General features: G+C 37.2%; 1 protein-coding gene across 19 annotated transcripts in view; it reads right to left on the reverse strand.

The window, feature by feature from the left end:
• Positions 1-26189, reverse strand: part of UNC79 (unc-79 homolog, NALCN channel complex subunit) — a 279776-nt gene that overhangs the window by 191047 nt on the left and 62540 nt on the right. For 17 of the 19 annotated variants that reach the window (XM_032287551.1, XM_032287562.1, XM_032287558.1 and 14 more), the window contains 2 exons: positions 18148-18203; positions 17331-17460 (listed from right to left, as the gene is read on the reverse strand). The exons of the other annotated variants lie outside the window; for them this stretch is intronic. In XM_032287551.1, the coding sequence (XP_032143442.1) occupies positions 17331-17460; positions 18148-18203 (186 nt within the window). The remainder of the gene's footprint in view (positions 1-17330; positions 17461-18147; positions 18204-26189) is intronic. 19 annotated transcript variants of the gene reach the window in all.

Here is a 26189-nt window from a genome sequence, read left to right on the forward strand (position 1 = left end):
AGAACAATCTGGAGTATTAACACTACATAATTTTATGTATTAAAATAGCCCACAAAATTTTTAAAAGAGCAAATTCTAGAGGATTTCTACTACATGATTCTAAAATACACTATAAAGCTACAGTAATCAAGATTATGTGATATTGTTGTAAGGATAGACAATGAAACAAAATAGAGAGTTTAGAAATAGACACATACATATATGGTTAATTATTACTCAACAAAGGGTCAAGGTAATTCAGTATGGAAAAGATACTCTTTTCAACAAATTGAACTGAAACAACTGGACAACCTTAAAGGAAAAACAGTTCCAACCCTTACCTCTCACTATATACAAAAATGGATTCCAAGTAGGTCATATACTTAAATGTAAAATCTTAAACTATGCAACTTCTAGAAGCGTAAAATTTCTTTACAACCTTAGGAGAGACCAAAAAAGGACCACAAAAGGAAAAAGAAAAAGATAAATTTCAATTAATTTATCAAAATTAAAAGCTCCTTCTCTTTGAAATACCTAAACAGGGAAACCCCTGAATGAGACAGCATGTTCACCTTGTTCACATTATGTTGACCAAAGTCTTATATTTTGAACATAAAATATAATAAGATAATAAAATAAGCACTCCAATTTTAAAATGAGCAAAAATTTCACTGGTAACTTTACATACATACACAAAGGGTAAGCAAACTTGAAAAGTTAAGAATACAAAGGGAAAGTTAAATATATGAAAATAGTGGTTACAGTTGCCACAGAACACAAAAAAATGAAAAGCTGACCTAAGAATTATAGCCTTTCACCAGAAGGAAAATTAAGTTCTCTCTGAAGGAATATGATACTAACTCTCAAATTAGCTCTATAGTTTTTATATCTATTGTCTTGAACACAAAAAGACACAACCACACAAATAAGAAGAAGAAAAAAATAAAGAAACAACAGACCAGAGAATCAGAATCTCCAGGGATGATCCAGAACACTGAGTTATCAGAAACAGATTTTAAAATAACTATGCTTAATATGTTCTATAAAATAGAAGACAAGTTAGAGAATATCATCAAAGGACTGGAAACACACACACATATACATATGGACCAAATGGAAATTCTAAAAGTGAAAAATATGATAGGGGAGCAAAATTTAGGGAATGTTAGTCAAAGGATACAAAATTTTAGAAAGAAAAGGCAAATAATAACCAAAATTAAAAGCATAGCTAGGAGGCTGAAGAGTTTGAAAAAAGGAAGACATGTCAGAAAAGGATTCAGCATGAAGCACAGAAAGATGAAATGGTGGGGGATGGGGAATACAAAAAATATGCATAAAAGGATGCATGAGAGAAAGGTCTAACATAAATGCCATTAGAATTCCAGAAAGAGGGATGAGAATATGTCAAAAGCCACTTTTGAAGAGATAAGGAAACTTCCAGTTACAACCAAAATAAAAAGCTGATATTGATCTCATCTTTCCACTGGACAGAGTGTATGAAGCAACTGGTTTCAGACGTTGGACACAGATGAAAGCACAGGGCTGCTCTCCTTTTTGAAAAGCAAAGCATACAAGTTAAGTTCTACAGTCACCTTGGCTTTCTGCCTGGTGATATTTCCAAACTGCAGCATAGAAAAATGAAACTCCATAAGGAATCAGCATTTTTTGGTGGGTAGAAGAAACAGATTTTCAGTGGGTAGAGAAATCAAAATAAAGAAATGCTAAGGCGGATGGAATTTGTGAGTAAAGGTAGAGAACAGAGGAGAGCTGCTGAGAAGAGGTACCACAAATCAGTGGAGGGGCATCCCTCAGGCCCTTGGCCTGCATGTGCTCAGAGCAAACTTCCACAAGGACTAGCAGAGAACTGCTGCTCAATGGTTGAAAGCAGAACAGAGATTTCGGAGGTCACACAGGACTAGGTACACACTGTATTTCCAACGTAGCCCAAGTGAAAAACTTTAGTGAACACACTAGAAATTCAGGAGACAATAGGTTGTAACAGATATGTCACACCTTGGGAATGAAGACTGTGCTCTAGGCCTAAGTTAAAAAATTTGTAGACATAGAGTTGTTTGTAGTGATCTTTTACTATCCTTTTAATGTTCATGAGATCAGGAAATAATAGTATTTATTTCCTTTCTAACATTAGAAATTTGTGTCTAATGTCTTTTTCTTTTTTTCCTTGGTTAGGTTGGCTTGAAGTTTATTGATTTTTTTAAAAAACAGTTTTCAATTTTGTCGATTTTCTCTATTGTTTCCTGTTTTACATGTTACTGAATTGTTTTCTAATTTTTATTATTTATTTTCTTATACTTGTTTAGGCTTAAATTGATCTTCTTTCTCTAGTTTCCTAAAGTAGAAGATTATATCATTGATTTTACATGTTCCTTCTTTCTACTCTACGTCTTCAATGTTATAAATATCCCTCTAAACACTGCTTTCACTGCATAACACAAATATTAAAGATAATGGTATAGGAGTAATAGTTATACATTAGGACTAAAGACAAAACTGAAATATACGTGGCTTAACAAGTTATAAATCTAAGTCCTTGGGAAGGGAAAAGCAGATAAAGAGAGTCCGGTTAACAGGTACAGTTAGATAGAAGGAATAAGATCCAATATTTGATAGCAGAGTAGGGTGATTATATTTAACAACAATATATTGTATATTTCAAAATAGCTAGAAGAGAGGACTTGAAATGTTCCCAACACATAGAAATAATAAATACTTGAGGTGATGGACACCCCAAATGCCATGACTTCATCATTTATACAATCTATGTATGTAACAAAATATCAGGCCATAACAAAAACTTATGGGGTATTTTGTATTCCATAAAAATGTATGAATAGGCCAGGTATAGTGTCTCATGTCTGTAATCCCAGCACTCTGGGAGGCCGAGGCAGGAGGATCACTTGAGCCCAGGATTTTGAGACCATCTTGGACAACATAAGGAGGCCTATCTCTACAAATAATAAAATGCTAGCCAGGCATGTTGGTCATGCCTATAGTCCCAGCTACTTAGGAGGCTGAGGTGGGAAGATCACTTGATCTCAGGATTTCAAGATTGCAGTGAGCTGTGATTGTGGTGCCATTGCACTCCAGTCTAGGCAAGAGCAAGACCCTATCTTGGAAAGAAGGCAGGAGCGAAGGAAGAAAAAATACCCAAAAAATATATACAAGTAAATTTTTTTTTTCAAAGACCAGCAGTCAAGAAGGCCATAAAATCTGAAAATTTTAAATAAAAATAAACAAATAAAACTAAGCCTTGATGCAAGAAGGTGATCCACCAATAACTTCATTCCAACAAATACAAAATACAAAATTCAATGCTTTTTAGAGTAAATAAAATAGTTCAGATTCTCTACAACATATTCTTTACAATGCCCATCATACAATAAACAATTTACAAGACATGTTAAAGGACTAGAAAATGTAATCCATAATCAAGAGGAAAAGAATGAAAAGAAGAAAATTACCTAGACTCCTTTCAAATTAGAAATAAGGATTTTAAAATAAGTAGTTCAAATATGTTAAAGAGTATACAGAAATAGATTATTCAGATGAAAATTCTCAGAAAGAGATGAAAACTGTAAAAACTAAAGGAAAATTCTAGAACTAAAATTCTAATTAAAAAAATAGAATATATAAAATTACTAGCTCACTGGATGGACTTTCAAAAAATATTAGACAGCAGAAAAAGGGATCAGTGAACTTGAAAAATTAATACAAATCCAAACTAATACACAGGTAAACATTTATTTTTTTAATGGAGCACTTAATACCTCTGGAAAAGTATCAATTTTTTAAAAAGTGTCAGAATGAGAGGAGAAAAAAGAAATGGCAGAATAAATATCTGGATAGAATAATATCCCAAATTTTGCCAAAACTGATAAAGAATGCAAAACCACAGATTCAAGAAGCTCAGCAAACCCCAAGCAAAATAAGTTAAAAAAAAAAAAAAAAAAAAACCACCACACTTAAGCAGAATGTAATGAAAGTGCTAAATACCAAAAATAAAGAGTAAATCTTTAAAAGAAGCAGAGAAAAATATCACATTACATTTGGAAGTACAATTACAAGAATAATAGGTAATTTCCTATTGGATACAATGAATTGACACCTTTAAAGGGTTAAATGAGAGAAGCAATGTTCACTAATTACAATGGAATTATCATAGATATATTTTTTAACAAAAAATAAATAGAACCCAGATAGTTGCAAGTTAAACTGCTCGCCTAAATATCACAGGCAAAAGATATAGCAATTAAAATGTTTAAATATTTTTAAATGAATGATAGTAAAGACCCAAAATATCAAAATTTGTGGGATGCAGCAAATGTAGAGCTTAGAGGGAAGTTGGTAATTTTAAATGGATAATTAGAAAAAATTATTATTGGAAATAAACAATCTAATTTTTTAATCCCAAGAAGCTAGGAAAAAGAAGAGAAAATTAAATTCAAGAAAGTAAAAGGTACAAAATAGAAAAGATAAAAGCAAAAAACAATGATACATTAAAAAATACAGCTTTTATCATTTTTCTGTTTTTTGTTTGTTTTAGTTTAAGCATTTGATAAAATTTAAGAACTATTCAGAATAAAATCTCTAAGTCAACTGGAAATAAAATGTAACTTTCTGAAACTGACATAAAGGAGATCTGCAAAACCCTACAGCTAATAGCATACTTAATGGTGAAATATTCCCACAAGTTAGGAACAAAGTAACAATATCTAATATGGCTTGGATTTGTTTCCTCACTCAAATCTCATAACAAATTGTAATCCTCAGTGTCGGAGGAACAGCCCAGTGGGAGGTGACTGAATTGTGGGGGTGGATTTCCCCTTCACTGTTCTCAAATAGTGAGTGAGTGCTCAGATAATTGGTTATCTAAAAGCATGTGGCACCTCCCTCCCACCTCTCCCTCCTGCTGGCCATGTGAATATGTGCCTGCTTCCCCTTTATCTTCTGTCATGATTGTAAGTTTCTTGAGGCTTCCCCAGAAGTAGAAGCTTGTACATCCCACAGAACCATGAGCCAATTAAACCTCTTTTCTTTATAAACTACCCAGTTTCAGGTATTTATAGCAGTACATGAACAAACTCATACAGAAAATTCATATTAAAGAAGTGGGGCATTGCTATAAAGATACTTGAAAATATGGAAGCCGCTTTAAAACTGGGCAAAAGGCGAAGGTTGGAACAGTTTGGATGGCTCTGAAGAAGACAGGAAGTTTGGATCTTCCTAGAGGCTTTTAAAATTGTGACCAAAATACTGATAGTCACATGGACAATGAAATCCAGGCTGAGTTGGTCTCAGATAAAGATGAGGAACTTATTGAGAACTGGAGTAAAGGTCACTCTTACTATCCTTCAGCAAAGAGAATGGCAGAATTCTGCCCCTGCTCTAGGGATCTGTAGAATTTTGAACATGAGAGAGATGATGTGGCCTGGCTGCTTCTAACAGTGAATGCTTATATTCATAAGCAAAGAGATTATGCAAAACAGGAACTTATATTTAAAAGGGAAGCACAGCATAAAAGTTTGGAAAATTTGCAGCCTGACCATTTGGTAAAAAATAAAAACCTATCTTCTGGGGAGGAACTCAAGCCAGCTGCAGAAATTTGCATAAGTAAAGAGGAGCCAAATGTTAATATCCAAGACAATGGGGAAAATGTCTTGAAGGCATTTCAGAGAACTTTGTGGCAATACCTCCCATGACAGGCCCAGAGGCCTAGGAGGGAAGAATGGTTTCACAGGCCAGGCCCTGCTGCCCTGCACAACCTCAGGACACTGTTCTCTGTGTTTCAGCCACTCCACCTGCAGCTGTGGCTAAAGGAGCCCCAAATGCATCTCAGGCCACTGCTCCAGAGAGTGCAAGCCATAATCTTCATGGCTTCCACATGGTGTTAAGCCAGAGGGTATGCAGAGGGCAAGAGTTGAAGCTTGGGAGCCTGTGCCTAGATTTCAGAGGATGTATGGAAATGCCTGGATGTTAAGGCAGAAGAAGTCTGCTGCAGGGATAGAGCTCTCATGGAGAACCTCTACTAGGGCAATGTGGAGTTGAAGCGCCCACACAGAGTCCCTACGGGGGCACTGTCCAGTGGAGCTGTGAGAAGAGGGCCACTGTCCCCCAGGCACCAAAATGGTAGATCCACTGATGGCTTGCGCCATGCACCTGGAAAAGCTGTAGGCACTCAACACCAGCCCATGAAAGCAGCTACAAGGGGTGTACCCTGCAGAATCACAGGGGCAGAGCTGCCCAAGGCCTTGGGAGCCCACCCCTGGCATTAGTGTGGCCTGGATGTGATACATGGAGTCAAAGGAGAATATTTTGGAGCTTTAAAATTTAATGACTGCCCTGCTGGTTTTCAGACATGAGCCCTGTAGCCCCTTTGTTTTGGCCAAATGCTTCCTAAAAAGGGAGCATTTACCCAATACCTCTACCCCCACTGTAATCTGGAAGTAACTAACTTGTTTTTCATTTTACAGAATCATAGGTGGAAGGGACTTGCCTTATATCAGACAAGACTTTAGGCTGTTCTTTTGAGTTAATGCTGGAATGAGCTAAGACTCTGGAAGACTGTTGAGAAGACATGATTGTGTGTGTGTGTGTGTATGTGTGTGTGTTTAAGACAGAGTCTTGCTCTGTCATCTAGGCTGGAGTGCAATGGTACAGTCAAGGCTCAATGCAACCTCCACCTCTTGGGCTCAAGCGATTCTACTCCCTCAGCCTCTGAGTTGCTGGGACTACAGGCACGTACCACCACACCCGGCTAATCTTTGTATTTTTAGTAGAGACAAGGATTTCACCATGTTGGCCAGGCTGGTCTCAAATCCCTGACTTTATGATCTGCCCACCTGAGCCTCCCAAAGTGCTGAGATTATAGGCATGAGCCACTGTACGTGGCCGATTGTGTTTTGAAATGTGAGAAGGACATGTTATTTTGGAGGGGCAAGGGGTGAATTGATATTATTTAGATTTCCTCACACAAATCTCATGTTGAATTGTAATTCCCATGGTTGAAGCAGGGGCCTGATGAAAGGTGATCGGATCATAAGGATCATGAGGTGATTGGATGAAGGGGATTTCCCTCTTGCTGTTTTCACGATAGTAAGTGAGTGCTTGGAGAATTGGTTGTTTAAAAGTGTGTGCACACCCGCCCACCCACCAGCCATGTGAAGATGTGCCTTCTTCCCCTTCACATTCTGTCATTATTGTAAGTTTCCTGAGGCCACCCCAGAAACAGAAGCCTGTACAGCCCACAGAACCATATGCCAACTAAACCTCTTTTCTTTATAAATTAACAGGAGCATGCCACCACATGAAACATAAATCATAAAGAAGTCAATAAGCCATACCCATCATATGCAAAAATTAAACTTAAGTCAGAACATATACTTTAAATGTAAATATAGACCTTCTAGGAGAAAAATCTTCACAATCTTGGAGAAGGCAAAGATTTCTTAGAAAGGTCATGAAAGGCATTAACCATAAAATCAAAAATGATATATTTGAATTTACCAAAATTAAAAACTCATGCTCATCAAAAAAGACAGGGAAATAAAACAGTAACCCCAAGACTGGAATAAAATATTAATATTATATAAATCTGACAAATGACTTATATCAAATTAAATAAAGAACAACTACATATCATCAACCAAAAGGTAAAGAATCCAATCAATAATTGGTAAAAGACTTTCTCAGATACTTCATAAGACATATGAATAACTAATCATTATATAAAAATGTGCTCAATAGCAGTCATCCAAGAAATTTAAATTAAAACCACAAGATATACACCCACCAGAATGACTAAAATTAAAAACACGAACAATTGCAAGTGATAGCAGAGTGGAGGGCAACTGAAACTCTCATAAACTGTTGGATGAAATGTAAAATGGCATAAACACTTTACAGAACTGTTTAGAAATATCTTATAAACTCTATAAACCAGCAATTCCAGTCCTAGGTATATACCCAAGAGAAATAAATGCATAAGTCCACAAAAAAACTTGTATTGTATAAGATATTCATAGCAGCTTTATGTATACTGGCTAAAAACTGAAAACAACCCAAATATACATTGATAGCAAGGTTGATAAACAAATGATATAGCCATGCAATGGAATACTTAGCAGTAAAAAAAAGAACTACTAATATCCACAAAAACATGGACTAATCTCAATAATATGTTGACTGAATGGAGTGAGACATAAAAAAATATATAGTGTTTGATCTCCATTTACATGATACCTGAATTAGATCAATATATGAATTATGTAGAAACCAGAATAGTGATCACTTTAGAGTGAGAGAAGGGGATGGTGTTTGGAAAAGGCATACCATTACTTCCTGGGTTGATGGAAACATTCCATTATCTTTATCTGGATGATGATTACATGAGCATTTACATTCGTCATAATTGACCCAGCTGTATATTTGATATTAGTGCATCTAACCTATGCAAAATATACCTTAATAAAGTACTACCACTAACAAGAGAGATAAGCCTGACAATTTTCCAATGACAAAATACATCAAGCCACAGATTAACAAGTCCTATGAACCCCTCCAAAATGACAAATATAGAGAATATCATAACTAGATATATCACAGTAAAGCTGCCAGAAATAAAAAATAAACAGAAATTTTTTTTTTTTTTTTTTTTTTTTTTTTTGAGATGGAGTCTCGCTCTTGTTACCCAGGCTGGAGTGCAATGGCGCGATCTCGGCTCACCGCAACCTCCGTCTCCTGGGTTCAGGCAATTCTCCTGCCTCAGCCTCCTGAGTAGCTGGGATTACAGGCACGTGCCACCATGCCCAGCTAATTTTTTGTATTTTTAGTAGAGACGGGGTTTCACCATGTTGACCAGGATGGTCTCGATCTCTTGACCTCGTGATCCACCCGCCTCGGCCTCCCAAAGTGCTGGGATTACAGGCATGAGCCACCGCGCCCGGCCAAGAGAAAATTTTTAAGACAAAGAAAAGTTTACCTCCAAAAGAGTTATAATTGGCAATTTACTTTGATACAAAGTCAATTTTTTATAAAAACAATGAAAATGAGAAAACCATGAAATACCTTCAAAGTATGAAAAATAAAATGACTGCCAATCAAGGCTATCCTGGTCAACATGGTAAAACCCTGTATCTACTGAAAATACAAAAATTAGCTGGGCATGGTGGCAGAGGCCTGTCATCCCAGCTACTTGGGAAGCTGAGGCAGGAGAATCACTTGAACCAGGGAGGCAGGGGTTGCATAAGCTGAGATCACACCATTGCACTCCAGCCTGGGTGACAAAAGTGAAACTCCATTAAAAAAAAAATTGTATACAATGAGAAAATAGCCTTACGAAACAAAGGCAAAGCAAAGACATTTTCAGACAAATACTGAGAAAACATATCTTCAGTAGAATGGCACTAAAGCAAATATGAAAGGACATTATTTTTAAAATTTTCAATCTCAGGAGCTTAGAGATACAAAAAAAGAAAAAGAGCAATAAAATGGAAAATCTGACTGCACTGAACAACAGTAATTATGTTTTGTGGAATATATATATATATGTATATATACACACACACACACACACACACACACACACACACATATATATAACAAAGTATAGCATAGAAGTCAGGAGGGAGTAAAAGGAGTTAAAATCTTCTACCACTTTTACACAAAGAGATAAAAGCATTACTTTATACTGGACACTGATATGTCAAGAATGCATGATATAATCTCTACAGTAATGATTAAAAGAATAGTAGAAGACTGCCAGACATGGTGGCTCATGCCTGTAATCCCAGCACTCTGCGAGGCTGAGGTGGGCGGATCATGAGGTCAGGAGATTGAGACAATCCTGGCCAAGATGGTGAAACCCCAACTCTACTAAAATACAAAAAATTAGCCAGACATAATGGCAGGTGCCTGTAATCCCAGCTACTCAGGAGGCTGAGGCAGGAGAATAGCTTGAACCCGGGAGGCAAAGGTTGCAGTGAGCTGAGATCACACCACTGCACTCCAGCCTGGTGGCAGAGCCAGACTCTGTCTCAAAAAAAAACAAAAACAAAAATAATAGTACAGGACTAAATAACTTACTAAGCCAAAGATGGGGTGATGAAATATTTAAATATACTTAATCAGTGCAAAAGAGACCAAAAAAAAAAAAAAGCCAAAGAGAGAGAAAAGAAAAAAGGGCAGGAAAAATAGATTACAATAGAAAATTGTGGATTTAAAGTCAAATATACCCGTAACTACATTACATATATACAGGATAAATGCTTCCATTAAAAGGCAAAAATCATGAATATGGAGTTTAAAGAACAACTATATGCTGATTACAAGATACACATAAAATATAAGAATACAAAAAAATTGAAAATTAAAAGATGGGAAAAGTTATATCATGCAAACACTCATGAAAGCTGGTATAGCTACATTAGTATAAGACAAAGTAGATTTTAACACAAAAAGTATTAGAAGAGATAAAGACATGCATTTCATAATGGTAAAACTTTCAATTAACTGAGAAGATACTGCATTCTAAATTTGTATATACCTAATAATGCAGCCTGGAAATATATAAAGCAAGCACTGACAGAACTACAAAGAGGAATAGACAAATCCACAATCATAGTAAGAGATTTTTAACACCCTGCTCTTGGTAACAGATAGAAGAAATGAGCAAAAATATAATGAAAACAAAGAAGATTTGAACTAAACAATTACAAATTTGATTTCATTGACACATGTAGAAAACTGTACAAGCAACTGCCAAACAGAAGTTCTTTTTAAGTTCTTTACACAGGAACATTTACAAAAATGACCATATGCTCAGCCCTAAAGAAAGTGTTAAAAATGTCAATGGAATGAAATAATACAAAGTGTATTATCTGACCACAGAAGGATAAAGCTATAAATCTCCTTCTAGATGACCTATGGGTCAAAGAAGAAACCATGAAGGATTTAGGAATCAGTGTAGCACAGGATTTAGGAATCAGCATACCACTGTGAGGTTTAAGTCACTGCAATAAGGCAAGAAGACATAAAAGGCTTATGGATTGAGAAAGAGACATTAACATTTGTATTATTCAACAATAATATAATTGTGTGTATTAAATTAATTTTTAAGCAAGACTACCATAATAAATTATTAGAACTGAAAAGTAATTTAGCAAATTTGCTGAATACAAGACCAATATACTAAAAACTAATTGCATCTACATATTAGCAACAAAGAGTCAGACAATGTAATTTTTAGAACATGTATCATTGACAATAATATTCTAAAACTAAATATCTAGAAATAAACTACATCTACACATCTACATCTAATAGACAACTAGAAAAAGAGGGCATCTTTAAAAAAAAAAAAGCCTAAATAAATGAAGAGATATACCATGTTCATGGATTGGAAGGTTCAATATTACAAAGATGTCAGTTTTCCAAATTGATCAAGATTATCTCAACATAGATTCAAGACAATCCCAATCAAAATAGTAGCAGTATGAGTGCTTGTATATGTTTAACTTGAAAAGCTCTTGAACTTAGCAAAGAGCTAGGAATAGGCAAGATATCATTGAAGGAGGAGGAAGAAATGAAGGAGAAGAAGGGAAAAACAGAAAGAGGAGAAAGTAGGTAAAGACAAGGAAGATGGAGAGAGCAATAATAACAAGGTAAAAGGACTTCCACAGCTGGATATAAAATTTTATTATTAAGCTACTGTAATTTAAACAGTATGGTATTGATAAAAGGAAAAATATACCAGTTGAACTAAGAATCTAGAGACAGAACCATTTTTAAATAGACACTTGATTTATGACTATGACTATGACAAAAAAATGGTACCACAGAGTAGTAAGGAAAGAATAATATTTTCAATAAATAATTTTGAATCAACTGGCTATCCATAAGAGAAAGAAATTGGCCATTCCCTCATACCATATAGAAAAATTAATTCCAGATAAATCTAATAGATAAAAAACAAAAATTATAGAAGGTAACAAAAAAGCATTATAATTTGGGGGTAGGGAAGGATTTTCTTAGATAGGACATAAAAAGGATTAAATATGAAGACAAAGAATGCTAAGTTGATAACATTAAAATAACTTTAATAATAAGATATTATTAAGAAAATAAAAAACAAGGTATTTGCAACACATATAACTGACCAAGATTATATAAGAGGATATTCAAATGGCAAATAAGCATATGAAGAAATGTTCAGCTTCATTAGTAATCAGAGAAATGCAAATTATAATCACAATAAGATACTTCTACCCACCCTTAAAAATGACTAAAATTTTAAAAACTAACAAAACAAAATCACACCCAAAATGTGGAAAATAAGACAAAAAGAACTCTCATACACCACTAAGGAGAGCATAAATTAATACAACTATTTTGGAAAGCTGTTTGCTATTATCCATCAAAGTTGGATATATGTACATCCTCTGATACAGAAATTCCACCTTGGGCACCTAACAAATGTATACAAGTATGCACCAAAGGACATAAACAAGGATGTTCATAGGTGCATTATTTATAAAAGCCAGAAAGAGAGAATAATCCAAACCTTCATTAGTAATAGAATGGATAGGTAAACTATGGTACATTCATTTGGGAGAATTAAGTACAGCAATAAAAATGAACAAAGTACAGTTATCCTCAACACCATGAACAAGTCACACACACACAACACACACACACAGTCATATACACACAAATAAATAATAAATTATTCTATTTCTATAAAATTCTAAAACAGATGAAACTAATCTCAGGTATTGGAAGCCATGTCAATAGTTGCCTTTGGGGTGTAAGAAGGAGCACATGGTAGGAGATGTCCCATGAATACTTATAAATTTATGATTTTCTGCATGTACGCAATGCACCAGTAAAAAAGTTTTACAACATTTTTAATTATGTAGAGATAAAATCGAGTTAATAAAAAAGATAACCAAGAACTCCGTGTGACATAAAAGAACTGGTAGAACGTCTTATACTTGTATACAATTCAAAAATCCAGTTGTACTGATGTGATACTTGGTAGCTTAGACCAAAATTTCACCTTGTAGTACTATCTTGAGTTAGTCTCTATCTACTTTTGCAACAGTCTGTGTCTTAGAAAGGTACAATCCCTGTCTTGGAAATGTAGAGTCTGTTTCTTGGAGGTGTACGTCTTGTGCAACATCTTTTGTCCTGTAGTTCAAATGGAAACTAAACAATAACTGGTTCTGTTTCTTACTAACAAGGGCTAAATTATTTACTAGTTGGGACACGGTAACAGAAAAATTACTAAATAATTTCTTTCTCTCCCACAGAAGCAGAGAAGCATAGAACAACATAACAGCTATTTTCATTGTCAAGAAACTTGTTATAATTTTTTGCATCTTTTTTTAAACAGGAGAAAAAATTGTTTTAATTATGTACATACACATGGGAGTCCCACAAAAATAGGAGACATTAATTTTTTGCATCTTTAAGACCAAAATAATTGAAGCAGGTGTTACTGATATACACTAATAAACCAAAAAGGAACAAACATTGTACATCACCAAATTCTCATTATTTGATCTTCTTTGTATGAGCTGTAAATGTTCCCATGTTAACTATGTTTAAAAAGTAATATATAATTCTTACACATATATGTGAAAATTATGGTGAATTACTAACAATCATTAACCCTGTGTGTTCCTAGTGATTCTTTAAACTTTTCTGTGTTTGCCATCTTTTATCATAAATAGTTGGCAGGAGCCTTGTGTAATTACATACAATATGATCTTAATTGTATTTTTTAAAGTTCATCAAAACCTGGAAATAAACCAAAATGTTAACAATGGTCATTTCTGGATGGTGGTGTGGTTTTTCCTCTTTACATATTGCTATAATTTTTCTGTAAGTAAATTTTCCTTTTTAAAAAAATTTTTACTTCGTATTTATTTTTTTATTTTTTGAGATGGAGAATTGGTCTCTTGCCGAGGCTTGAGTGCAATGGCACAATCTCAGTTCACTGCAACCTCAGCCTCCCATTAGCTGGGATTACAGGCATGCACCATGACACCCAGCTAATTTTTGTATTTTTAGTAGAGATGGGGTTTCACCATGTTGGCCAGGCTGGTGTCCAACTCCTGACCTCAGGTGATCTGCCTGCCTCTGCTTCCCAAAGTGCTGGGATTACAGGCATGAGCCACCGTACCTGGCTAAATTTTTACTTTTTAAAGAGGAAATACTGTAAATCACTGGGAAAACAAACAAAGGTGCTAGTTCCTAAGAAAGCATTTTATCTTTGAGCTTCTAAGTTAATAAAATCCTGTGTCCATATAATTTTCATTATTAAGAATATTTGGAGTTATAGTGCCATTTAAATACTGATGATACTCTTTGGTATGTCTTGCAGTAGGCATTGCAGACAATTTTAATGCTTTAGCTAATGTTTAATTAAATAACTGAACTGAAAAAAGTGATGTAGTACAGTTAAAGTAAAAAAATGTGGGGTTCAAATTCAATCTGTGCCCTTATTTTTGCGTGAATTTAAGTATGTTACTTAAACTCTGTGTTCCACTCCTCATCTGTAGAACGGAAATAAGACAAGTGACTTCCCAATATTTTTGTAAGGATTAATTGACAATACATTGGTAAAACATAATATGGTGCCTTGTCCATAAATTGTGTTCAATTAGGAGAGGGCTAAAATAATTAGATAATATAATAAGCAACTAAACAATGTCTGACAAGCAGCCAGTAGTGGATAAGTAGTAATCTAGAGACCAGAATGATTATTTTTCTGTGATCTTTTGATTTCTACACAGAATGCCATGGTCTACTAGAATGGGAGTTTCAAGAGAGCTACTTCCCAGGGCCTAGGACAGTGCCTGGAGGGCAGCAGGCATGCCATAACAGACTGCTGAAAGAATGGAAGCAGGACCATGTCATTGCAAGGATGAACTGAAGAATGAATGGTCTTAGAGATATCTTGATTCAGAGAGCACAAGAAAAGATGAAAGTTGCTCTGGTTGTAGTGGGCATAGGCTGAGCTATTTCAGTGAAGACAGGTTTGACTGAACCTTCCTGGGGCAACGGCCACAGGGATAGGTGGAAGTAGCTGTCAGTTTGCTGGGCTTTTGGGATGCTCAAGTGGCTTCTCAATTTAAAACCTGTACCTGGTGTCACTTTGCTGTTTGGATAAAATTCAAACTCCTTCCCAGGCCTATCAGCCTCTTGCCTGACCTCTGGCTACTCTCCTCCTCTCACTCCAATGTCTGGCTGCACTGGACTTTTTCCAGCTCCTAAATACTAACATGCTATCTTCTGCCTGCAGTGCCTTCTGCCTTCCAACTCACACTTTATCCACTCGTGGCTCACCTGTTTCTGACATCTAGTATGTACATATCCTTCAGGTATCAGCTTAAATGTCACTTACTTGAGAACCTTCCTTAACAAATACCCCTTCCCAAACTTGCCCATCCTCCTGGTGAGGTTAGAGACCCTTCCTGTGTGTCCCCAAAGTTCTCTGAATTTGCTCTACTTTAAAACTTATTACCCTTTAAGTCAGTTTTGGGGTCTTTCCTTGACAATTAGACTGTAAGCTCCAAAACATTAATGATTTTCATGTTTTCTTTACTGCTTCACCAAGAGTGCCGAGAATAATGTCTGCCTAATAGTAGCCATTCCGTAAACATTTGTTGAATAAAATGAATGGATTTCCATATCTAGATTGTAGTACATTCCATGAGGTCTGGTTTTCTGTTGGTTCCTGTATCATTAACAGAAAGTAGTGTCTGGCACAGAGTAGTTACTCATCAAATATTTATTGAATAGATAAATGTTATTTAATACTGATTATCCATTTATACTTCAGGTAAGTGCTTATTTCAGGGATCAAATGAGACGTTAGTGTCAAATATTTCAGTTGTTTCACCTTTTATTCTATTAATGCTTCCATATTTTGTGCTGCTTTTACATTTGAATTATTCACTTAGCAACACTTAAACATTCTCTGCTATCTGTGATATATAGCACCAAGGATACCAATTCCCAATTTTGAAAAATGTACTTATTATCTACCTTTGTTGTTTTTATTATTGCTATCATGTAGTTTGGGTTTAGAATAAGCCCACCAAGGGCCACCAAAGCCCAAACAACAAGTATCACTATCTCTAATACTTGATTTTAAGTCTTTCATCAAGGAAAATAAATCAGACACCTGAATTCAGTTAAATCCCCTTGAAAACCACCTCAAATCACCTTTGTAAATAGCAGTAATGCAAACAAATAAGTAGATTCTCAGAACATCAGTATGCAATCCTACAATAACCTGGAGAAAAGTTAACCTTGCAAAATATCCATCTCTCTCATTCTCAGAAAAATAGATCTAGAATTAAGTGGGGCAAAAAGGTGAACAAGGGCATCAAAATTCCATTAGCCATAGGTTTCTTCTTTTATTTAATATTATATAAATATAAACAACCTTCTAGGGCCTGGAGGTTGTTGATCTGTTTGTTTGTTTTGCAGGATTTTTTTTTTTGTAGATATCTGTCATTGCATTTAAAGTTAATGTTCTCTTCATTATTAATTATACCAAGATTCATCCACTGTTGACTTGCTAAGCAACCAGGCTATCGGGGTCATTTTTTATTTGTTTTTTTGAGACAGTCTCACTCAGTCACCCAGGCTGGAGTGCAGTAGCACAATCTCGGCTCACTGCAACCTCCGCCTACTGGGATCAAGCGATTCTTCTGCCTCAGCCTTCCAAGTAGCTGGGATTATAGGCACAAACAACCACAACTGTCTAATTTTTGTATTTTTAGTAGAGACGGGGTTTCACATGTTGGCTAGGCCGGTCTCAAACACCAGACCTCAGGTGATCCACCCGTCTCAGTCTCCCAAAGTGCTGGGATTACAGGTGTGAGCCACCACGCCTGGCCTATCAGGATCATTTAATTTTTATTTAGTACATGAGCTGGTGATATTGAAAGTGCTCCAAGTCTTCTTATCAGAGCAGAATCAGCTAGTTGGAGTTTCTGCTAAATGATGAGCAAATGTGCAGCATCACTCTCACTGCTCATGCCTGTGGCGTGATTAATGGTAGCTAGAGTTAAGACCCTCAGCCAATGGTATATCAAATGGGACTGGGACATAAGGCAATTTGCCCTGATGCCATAAATGCTTTTGAAATTGATTTGAACTAATTCATCTTTAAACCATTTAGTTTCAGAAAGGATTTATGACCATGTCCAAAGGCACAGTAAATATAATCCAGCAAGATAAAAATATATGTATGAGTAGGTGAGGCCAATGTGGCACAGGAGAAATACATATGGGGCATCACAGGGCTCCTCTCCTCTTACCTGTGTACTGCAACCCCCTGTACTCGCTTATTGCCCCAGGAGGTTTTAAATTGGGCCAGTAGTGGAAAAGCATTTGCACAGCTGGAGGCTTCACTTGTGAAGGCCCATACGCAATCACATACAAAAGATCCTAAAGGAAACAGCAAGCATATTTTGACTTAGCATCATGAAATAAAAATAAAGGTACAGACTTCAACATTACCAAAGCAGTGAAAATTCTAATGGAGGGGTTTGAGGTGAGTAATTTCTCTGGAATCTCATGCAGTCATGTTTCACAGATTAGATCACATTAAAACATTATATTTGTATGATTTGTGTATTTATTGGTCCTTCTGTAAATGAGCCCTCACAGGTAGTGTGCAAAGTACTTTATCTTTTAACAAATTCATCTCTAATCAGATTGATGTTAAAGAAAGATTTTAGAATAACATAAGCCACTTTGCCAAATACTGCATTTGAAAAAATATTTTCCTAATCACATTTCTTAAACATTCACATCTCCTATTTAAAAGAGGACAGATTCTCAAGCAACCTTTCAAATTAAATAAAACTGTCATAACATATAATATTAGCTTAATTCCAAGAATAAGATATATCCAATTACTTTATCCGTCAAGACACGATGTTCTGAAAGTATCATTTCTGCTCTGAATGATAAATAATTAACAATTAAAAAAAGAATTATAGGTTCTGCCACATCAAAATATTAGGACATCAACAAGTTTGACCTAAACAACAGTTTTATTATGTAAATAATTTTTACTTTATTGTGCAAATTAAGTTTGTGACTATGGGTTAAATTTGACCCAAAACTTACTTTCCAGACTTCTTGTTTATATTTCATGAGGCATTCCAGTAATTGACAATGATACACTGTAATGTAGAAAACGTAATTCATACATGAAATGTAAATACCAGACAAAACATCTTTTGATATAAATATAACAAATTTCTTCAGTATGACTTTTCAGTCTCTAATCATTAAATAAGAAATAATTTCTCTCCATATATTCATGCTTTAAAAAAATCACTTAAGCCCTTGACTTTATTAAGCTTTGTTCCAAGGTCTTTGAGAAGTATTTCGTGCTTCATGTTAACAATGGAAATATTTTTAAAGTCCCTAGTAATCATACATTCACAAAATAAACTTATATAAACATAAGATCTACATAGGAAAAAAAAACTAGCCCAACAGAATCATAATAAAAGCTCACGTTTATTGAGCATTCATTATTTGCTAGATATTGTAGAAAGAGCTTTATATGTATTATCTTACAATTACCATGGCGCAGTTAGGAAACTAAGACTCAGTGTCCAACTTGCCTAAGGCTGAATGGATAGCAAGTGACAGACTTGATGGATTAGAGTGGAGTTTTTCATTTCATCCTCAGTTCCATCTTGTAGAGGAATTTTTAGAAGCTACACAACATCAAGCTTCCTTGACTTGCTTATCTTCATTTGGGGAAGAAAGATACTTTCAACCTAGTTAGATGCCTTTTGATACCTTCCTTAATCTATATTCCAGGCCTGTCCTTACACTGAAGTAGTTCATGCTTTATTCACCAGTGACCTCCCTGTCATTCAATCCAATGCACATTTTTCAGTCTGCATCTTACTTGACTTTTCAGCCACATTCAGTACTGCTGACTACTGTCTCCTTTTTGAAACACTCTTTTCTTGGCTTCATAATATGAATGACCCTCCCCTGTCTCCTGTGGTGGACAATACTGTTGCTACCTAACTGCTGCCAACACCCTTTTTTGCTTGTCCAATTGCCAGTTGATATGGTTAAACTGTGTCCCCACCCAGATCTCCTCTTGAATTGTAATCCCCAGGTTTTAGGAAGAAACCTAGTGGAAAGTGTTTGGATCATGGGGGCAGTTTCCATGATGCTGTTCTCATGATAGTGAGTGAGTTCTCACAAGATCTGAAGGTTTCATAAAGGCAGTTTTCCCTGCAATTGCTAGCTCTCTCTTTCCTTTGCTTCCCCTTCACCTTCTACCATGATTGTAAGTTTCCTGAGGCTTCCCAGCCATACGGAACTGGGAGTCAATTAAACCTCTTTTCTTTATAAATTACCCAGTCTCTGGCAGTTCTTTATAGTAGTGTAAAATGGACTCAGACACCAATACAAAGAGTACAAAAGCAAGATACTTTCCCAGGGCCCCTTGCAGCTAGAGGTAGCCATGTAACTCAGTTCTGGACAGTAAGAACAAAGAGAAAATCTGCTGGAGAGCTTCTGAGACATACTTTCTCCCTCTGATAAAACAAAAGAGGTACACCAGGAGACTTTTCTCTTAATGACCCTGCTTGATCCTATTACCTGTTTTTGGATGTAGTCATGTGAGGTTATAATAATCTCCACAGTGGCAGCCTTCTTACAAATATAAGGGGAATTCCAAGATCTCAGCCCCCTGATATTGCGGAGCCATCTTCAGGACATCCTACTGAGTAAACAACCAAAGTGCTTATACCTTAAAGCCTCTGTCAGCCAAAGACATCCTAACAGATGCAACCTTTCTACCTCTTTGGAGAGCTCATCCTCTTCCACTGGGCCATTATCTGTTGGAGTTCCTGAAGGCCTAGTCACAGAACCACTCCACATTTCATTCGTTCTCTGTTCTCCCCTAAGCAATCTCAGGCTCATACCCAACTTCAGTGGCCATCTATATGCAATTCAGTGAAGGTCACTGGAGACTTGTGTATGGGCTCAAAGTTCATTAGCTCTAGTCCAAAGTTCTGTTCTGAGCTCCAGACCCATAATACAACTACCTAATCACCATCTCCTGTTAGATGTCTCAAAGATACCGTGAACACAACACGTCTGAAACAGATCTCAAGATCCTCCTTCAGAGGTCTGATCTTCTTCCAATGCCTCCTTTATCAGTGAGTAGAACCACTGTTACAGTTTGGATCTGTGTCCCCACCAAATATCATGTTTAATTGTAATCCCCAATGTTGGAGGTAGGGCCCGGTGGAAGGTGATTGGACGACACCAGTGGATCCTTCATGAATGATTTAGTACCATCCCTTTGGTGCTGTTCTCATGATAGAGTTCTCACAACATCTGCTTGTTTAAAAACATGTGGTGCTTCCCCTTCTCTCTCTTCCTCTTGCTCCAGCCATATGTAAGATATGCTTCTCCTTTGCCTTTTACCATGATTATGAGTTTTCTGAAGCCCTCCTTAGAGGCAGGAGCCACTGTGCTTCCTGTACAGCTTAAAGAACCATGAGTCAATGATACCTCTTTTCTTTATAAATTACCCAGTCTCAGGTATTTCTTTATAGCAGTGCAACAACAAACTAATACAACCATCATGTATCCAGTTAGTACATCCAGAAACCCACTCTACCCAATATGTCACCAAGTCCTATCAATGTTACTTCCTAAATAGCTCTCAGATAGATCTGCTTTTTCTTCTGTTTCAATTGTCCCTGCCTTTAAAGTGCCTAGACAAATGCAATGATCTCCTTCCAGGTCAATCTATATCCAACTTGGCTTTTCAGTCCATTCTCAACTGCAGCAAGGGTGACACACAACACAGCCCACTGAAAGCCCTTCAGCAGCTTCCCATTAGATTTGGAAAAAAACACAGGAGGACTCCCTAACAGAGCTCACAACATCCTGCATGTTCCAGACCATGGAGCTCTAAATCTAATCTCACACCAGGGAGCTCTCACTCTGAGGTCCAGCTACACTGACCCTTCAGTCTCAGCTGTTTGCCAGACTGCACCGTGACACATGAGATTCCTCCTCCTGAACCACCCCTCCTTGTAGGCCTTGTTCACACGACTCATCCTGCAGTTCTCAAACCAAAGGTTACTTCCTCAAAGAAGCCCTCCTGATTTCCTCAATAAAAGCAAAATTTGCTTTTATAGAGTCTTATAGCATAACATACTTGCACTTCTCACAAGTGAAACTTTACACTTGATTTTATAATTATTTGATTAATGTCTTCTTGCTCTCACCCAACCATATTGATAAGCTTCCTGAGATGAGGATGGGGTCAGTCCCATGTCACTAACTATGGAGTGCCTAGCACATGGTGGATACTACCAATTGCATAGGCACTCTAGAATTGGAAATTTGGTCTTAAGCCATCACTGAATTCTCAAGTGCAGATGTTCCAAGACACTTTCTGTTACACAGTGTCTGCTATTCTCCACAGATCTGCTATATGAACCTTGTTCAGAGCCATCCACTGACCCATGAACATACCTGGACAGTTTCTTTGTTAAAACAGCTTCCGCTCCCAGAATGCCCCATTTACCTTATCAATAAAAACTCTGTCCAGCCGGGCACAGTGGCTCATGCCTGTAATCCCAGCATTTTGGGAGGCCAAGACAGGTGGATCACTTGAGGTCAGGAGTTCGAGGCCAGTATGGCCAACATGACAAAACCCCGTCTCTACTAAAAATACAAAAATTAGCCAGGCATGGTGGCATGGGCCTGTAGTCCCAGCTACTGGAGAGGCTGAGGCAGGAGAATCACTTGAGCCCAGGAGGCAGAGGTTGCAGTGAACCATGCCACTGTACTCTAGCCAGTACGACAGAGTGAGATTCCATCTCAAAAAAAAAAGAAAAAAAGAAAGAAAAAAAAAAGAAAATCCTCTGTCCATAATTTAAGACTCATCCTTGGCCCAAGTGACACAAAGTCTTTACTGATCATTTCAATCCATACAGCTCCCTCCTTCTGATGAACTAACACTGCCTAGTGTATTTATTTAGTACTCCTATGTACTACATTACATTGTTAACTAATGACTTGTGTGAATACACCTGATCTTTCCAATTAGAGGTAAGCTTCATAGCAAGCACTGTATCTTATGTTTTGTGTGGTTTTCACAATGTCCAGCACAGACTCCTGTATATAGAAGGTGCTCAATAAATGCTGGTTACTTAAGCAAGGATTGGGCTGTATCCTTGATAAACAATCAACTACAAGGACCAAGTTGCCAGTTGCTGCTGCTTCTAGTAAAAATCCAAACAACAGAACAATGCCCTACCTCTTGGTCCCAGAGAGACCCTGGTGGATATTGCCTTGCTTAAGTGCTTCCTACATCACAAGACTAGCTTTGGGTCCCAACTGAAATTCCTAGTGTAGAGTAGCTGGTTATAAACATTTCCTCATGAACAAATAAAGATACAGATTTTAAAATAACAGATGCAACTCTATCTGACCACAGTAGTTTTCCAGTGAAACATTCAACTCAACATTCAACTCCAAGAAGAAAATGGCAAATTGTATGGATTTGCTATTTATTGAGAATTTACAATGTGTCAGTCACTAAAGTAAGCGTTTTACATATATGTAAACCATTAAATCTTTATAGCAGCATTTTAAAGTACTGCAGGAAAAATCATTTCCATTTTATAGATGAGGACACTTGGTTTTGGGGGATAAAATCTTGCTCAAGGTTTCACTAACTGGCAATTTGCAGGTAAGCTCAGATGTGAATCCACATACAATTAATCTCGAAGCACTCTGCTTTACTACCACCCATCTAGCTTAGAAATTCATACCAAACTCTCATGATCAGACTCTAACTAGATTCCAAATAAATGGTTTTATTTAGGACATAATATTTAATGAATATAATAGTTTGATTATTTTAAACCAAACATATGTAAGATATAATTTCCCCTACTATATATTAATTACATCTATATATAATAATCATAAGAGATTTCAGACTTAGAGAATGCTAGAGAATGTTTGTGCCACCTCAAAATTCTTATGTTAAATATACACCCCTGAGGCCGGGGCAGTGGCTCACGCCTGTAATCCCAGCACTTTGGGAGGCCAAGACAGGTGGATCACAGGTCAGGAGTTCAAGGCCAGTCTGGCCAAGATGGTGAAACCCCATCCCTACTAAAACTATGAAAATTAGCTGGCATGATGGTGTGCACCTGTAATCCCAGCTACCCGGGAGACTGAGGTGGGAGAATCGCTTGAACCTGGGAGGTGGAGGTTGCAGTGCGCTGAGATCACACCACTGCACTCCAGCCTGGGTGAGAGAGCAAGACTCCATCTCAAAAATAACAATAATAATAATCCAAACCCCCTAATGTGATAGTGTTAAGAAGTGGAGCCTTTAGGAGGTGATTAGTACCCTTATAAAAGAGGCCCCAGAGAACTCCCTTGCCCTTTCTGCCATGTGAGGACATAATGGAATGACAGCCATTCATGAACCAGGAAATGAGTTCTCATAGATCATCCAATCTACCAGCACCTTGATTTTAGACTTCCCAGCCCCTGGAATTATGAGAAACAAATGTACATTGCTTATAAGTCATTCAGTTTATAGGATTTTGTTATAGCAACCCAAATGGACTAAGACAGAAAATTGGAACTGAGAAGTGGGGTGCTGCTATAACAAAGAGCTAAAAATGTGGAAGCGGCTTTGGAACTAGTAACAGGAAGGGGCTGGAAGCGTTTTGATGTGCAGGCTAGAAAATAAGCCTATATTGCCATGAATAGACCTTTAAAAGCAATTCTGGCAAGGGCTGAAAAAGGAAAGAGGAAAGCTATAGAAAAAGCCTCAATCTTAGAGAATACCTAAATGATCCTGAAGAGATGTTAGTATAAATATGGACAGTAAAGGCAATTCTGATGCGATCTCAGACAGAAATAAGAAATACATTACTGGAAAGTGGAGGAAAGGCCATCCTTGCTATAAAATGGCAAAGAACTTGTATGGATTTGCTATTTATTGCAAATTGTGTTCGTGTCCTCATGTTTTGTGGAAGGTAGAACTTGTGAGTGATAAAATTGGATACTTGGCTAAGAAAATTTCTTAACAAAGTGTTGAAGGAGCAGCTGGATTTCTTCTGACTGCTTATATTGTAATAAAATGTGAGAGGAGAGAATGATCCAAAGACAGAATTGCTAATCAAAGAGGAAGAACTTAAAGATTTGGAAAACTCTCAGCCTCTCTGTATTGAAAGAATTAAGAAGCCTGTTAGGAAAAGAATGATGAGAGTGTAGCTAAGTGATCATTTAACAAGGTTAGACAGCCATCTCAACAGAAGCCAGGAGGTATTGCCAAAACAGTGGAAGAATGACCCCAGAGGCAATTCAGAAATCCTCTGCACTGCCCCTCCCATCACAGATCCAGAGTGCAAGGACCCTGGGGGAATAATGGTTCCAAAGGAGAGGCCACCAGCACTTTTGACACCTCAGGGCATGCCACCCCCTCACAAGGCACCTTCTCACATTGTAAAATTCAGTCCCATACTCCCAGGCCTGACTGTTCAGCTGCCCTTTGGCCAGAGAAGCATGCACTGTACTCAGCAAAGGCATGGGGGTGTAGTAGCCTCCACCTACATTTCAAAGGATGCCCAGGAGAGCTGGAACCCCTCCCTGAGAAAGTCATGGCACAGGACTCCAGCCTGCAGAGTGTGGGGCAGGAAGGGAACCACTGTGGGGGCAGGGTCACTCTAGAGAGCCCCCACTAGGGCAATTCCCAGCAAGCTATGGAGGCAGAGCTATACAAAATCATAGAAACAGGACCTTGGGGGCCCAACCCCTAGATGGCAAAGCTGCAATACAGGGCCACCACCTCAGTGGGACCAGAAGAGAGAACTCTTACCCCAACGGGTTTGGAAGGTGGGACCTCCACCCCAGTGGGCCTGGAAGGCAGAGTATCAAGTCAGAGAAGGTAATTTTCAAGCTTTAAGGTATGATGTGGTTGGGTTTTAGACCTACTTGGGACCTGTTACCCTTTTTTTCTTTCCCATTTCTCCCTTTCGGATGGGAATATCTTTCTATGCCTGTCCCACTATTGTATTTTGGAAGCCTATAACTTGTTTGATTTCATAGGCTCACAGCTGGAGAGGAAATTGCCTCACTCATATCAGATTTAGAAGGTATTTACATGAGACTTTGGACTCTTGAGTTCATGCTGAAATGAATTACGATTTTCGGGGCTATTGGGATGGAATGAATGTTTTACATATGAGAATAACATGAATTTGGGGGAAGGGGGTGGAATACTATAGATAAATGCTTGTGTCTTCTCATAATTTACATGCTGCCAGACATGGTGGTTTATGCATGTAATCCTAGTACTTTGGGAGTCTAAGGCAGGGGGATCACTTGAAATCAGGTGTCTGGGACCAGTCTGGGAAAACTAATGAGACCCTGTCTCTAAAGAAAATTTAAAAATTAGCCAGATGTGGTAGCACATGCCTGTAGTCCCAACTACTCAAGAGGCTGAGGCAGGAGAATCACTTGAGCCAGGCAGGTCAAGGTTGCAGAGAGCCATAATTGCACCACTGCACTCCAGCCTGAGTAACAGAGTAAGACTCTGTATCTAAAAACAAATTTTTCAATTTGTATATTAAACTCCTAACCCTCAATATGATGGTATTCAGAGTTGGGGCCTTTAGGAAATAATGAGGTCATTAGGGCAGGGCCATTATGCATGGGATTAGTGCCTTTACAAAAGAGGCTTCAGAGAAGTCCCTTTCCCTCCCACCATTTAAGGACGCAACACAAAGATGGCCATCCATGAACCAGGATGCAGGACCTCGCCGGACATCAACTCTGCTGGCACCTTGACCATAGACTTCCCACCCTCCAGAACTATGAGAAATAAAAGTTGCTGCTTATCAGCCACTCAGTTTATATTTTTGTTATGACCCAACGGACTAAGACAGAAGATGCACTCCAGACTAAGAAGCATTAAGATTTTGAAATGAAAAAAATATTTTTCCTCGTTCTGAGTCAATTATTATTTATTACGTAATTAGATAGCTAAAAAAAAAGAACAAAAAACAGTGCCACCAGATTTGTTTACTTTCCAAATAAACATTAAATGAAAATAAAAAAAGAGTTTATATCTTAGCACATGACTA

The sequence above is a fragment of the Sapajus apella genome, unplaced genomic scaffold, assembly GCF_009761245.1.
Source record: "Sapajus apella isolate SASKATOON/1434 unplaced genomic scaffold, GSC_monkey_1.0 scaffold20, whole genome shotgun sequence".
In the NCBI taxonomy this organism is placed as follows: Eukaryota; Metazoa; Chordata; class Mammalia; order Primates; family Cebidae; genus Sapajus; species Sapajus apella.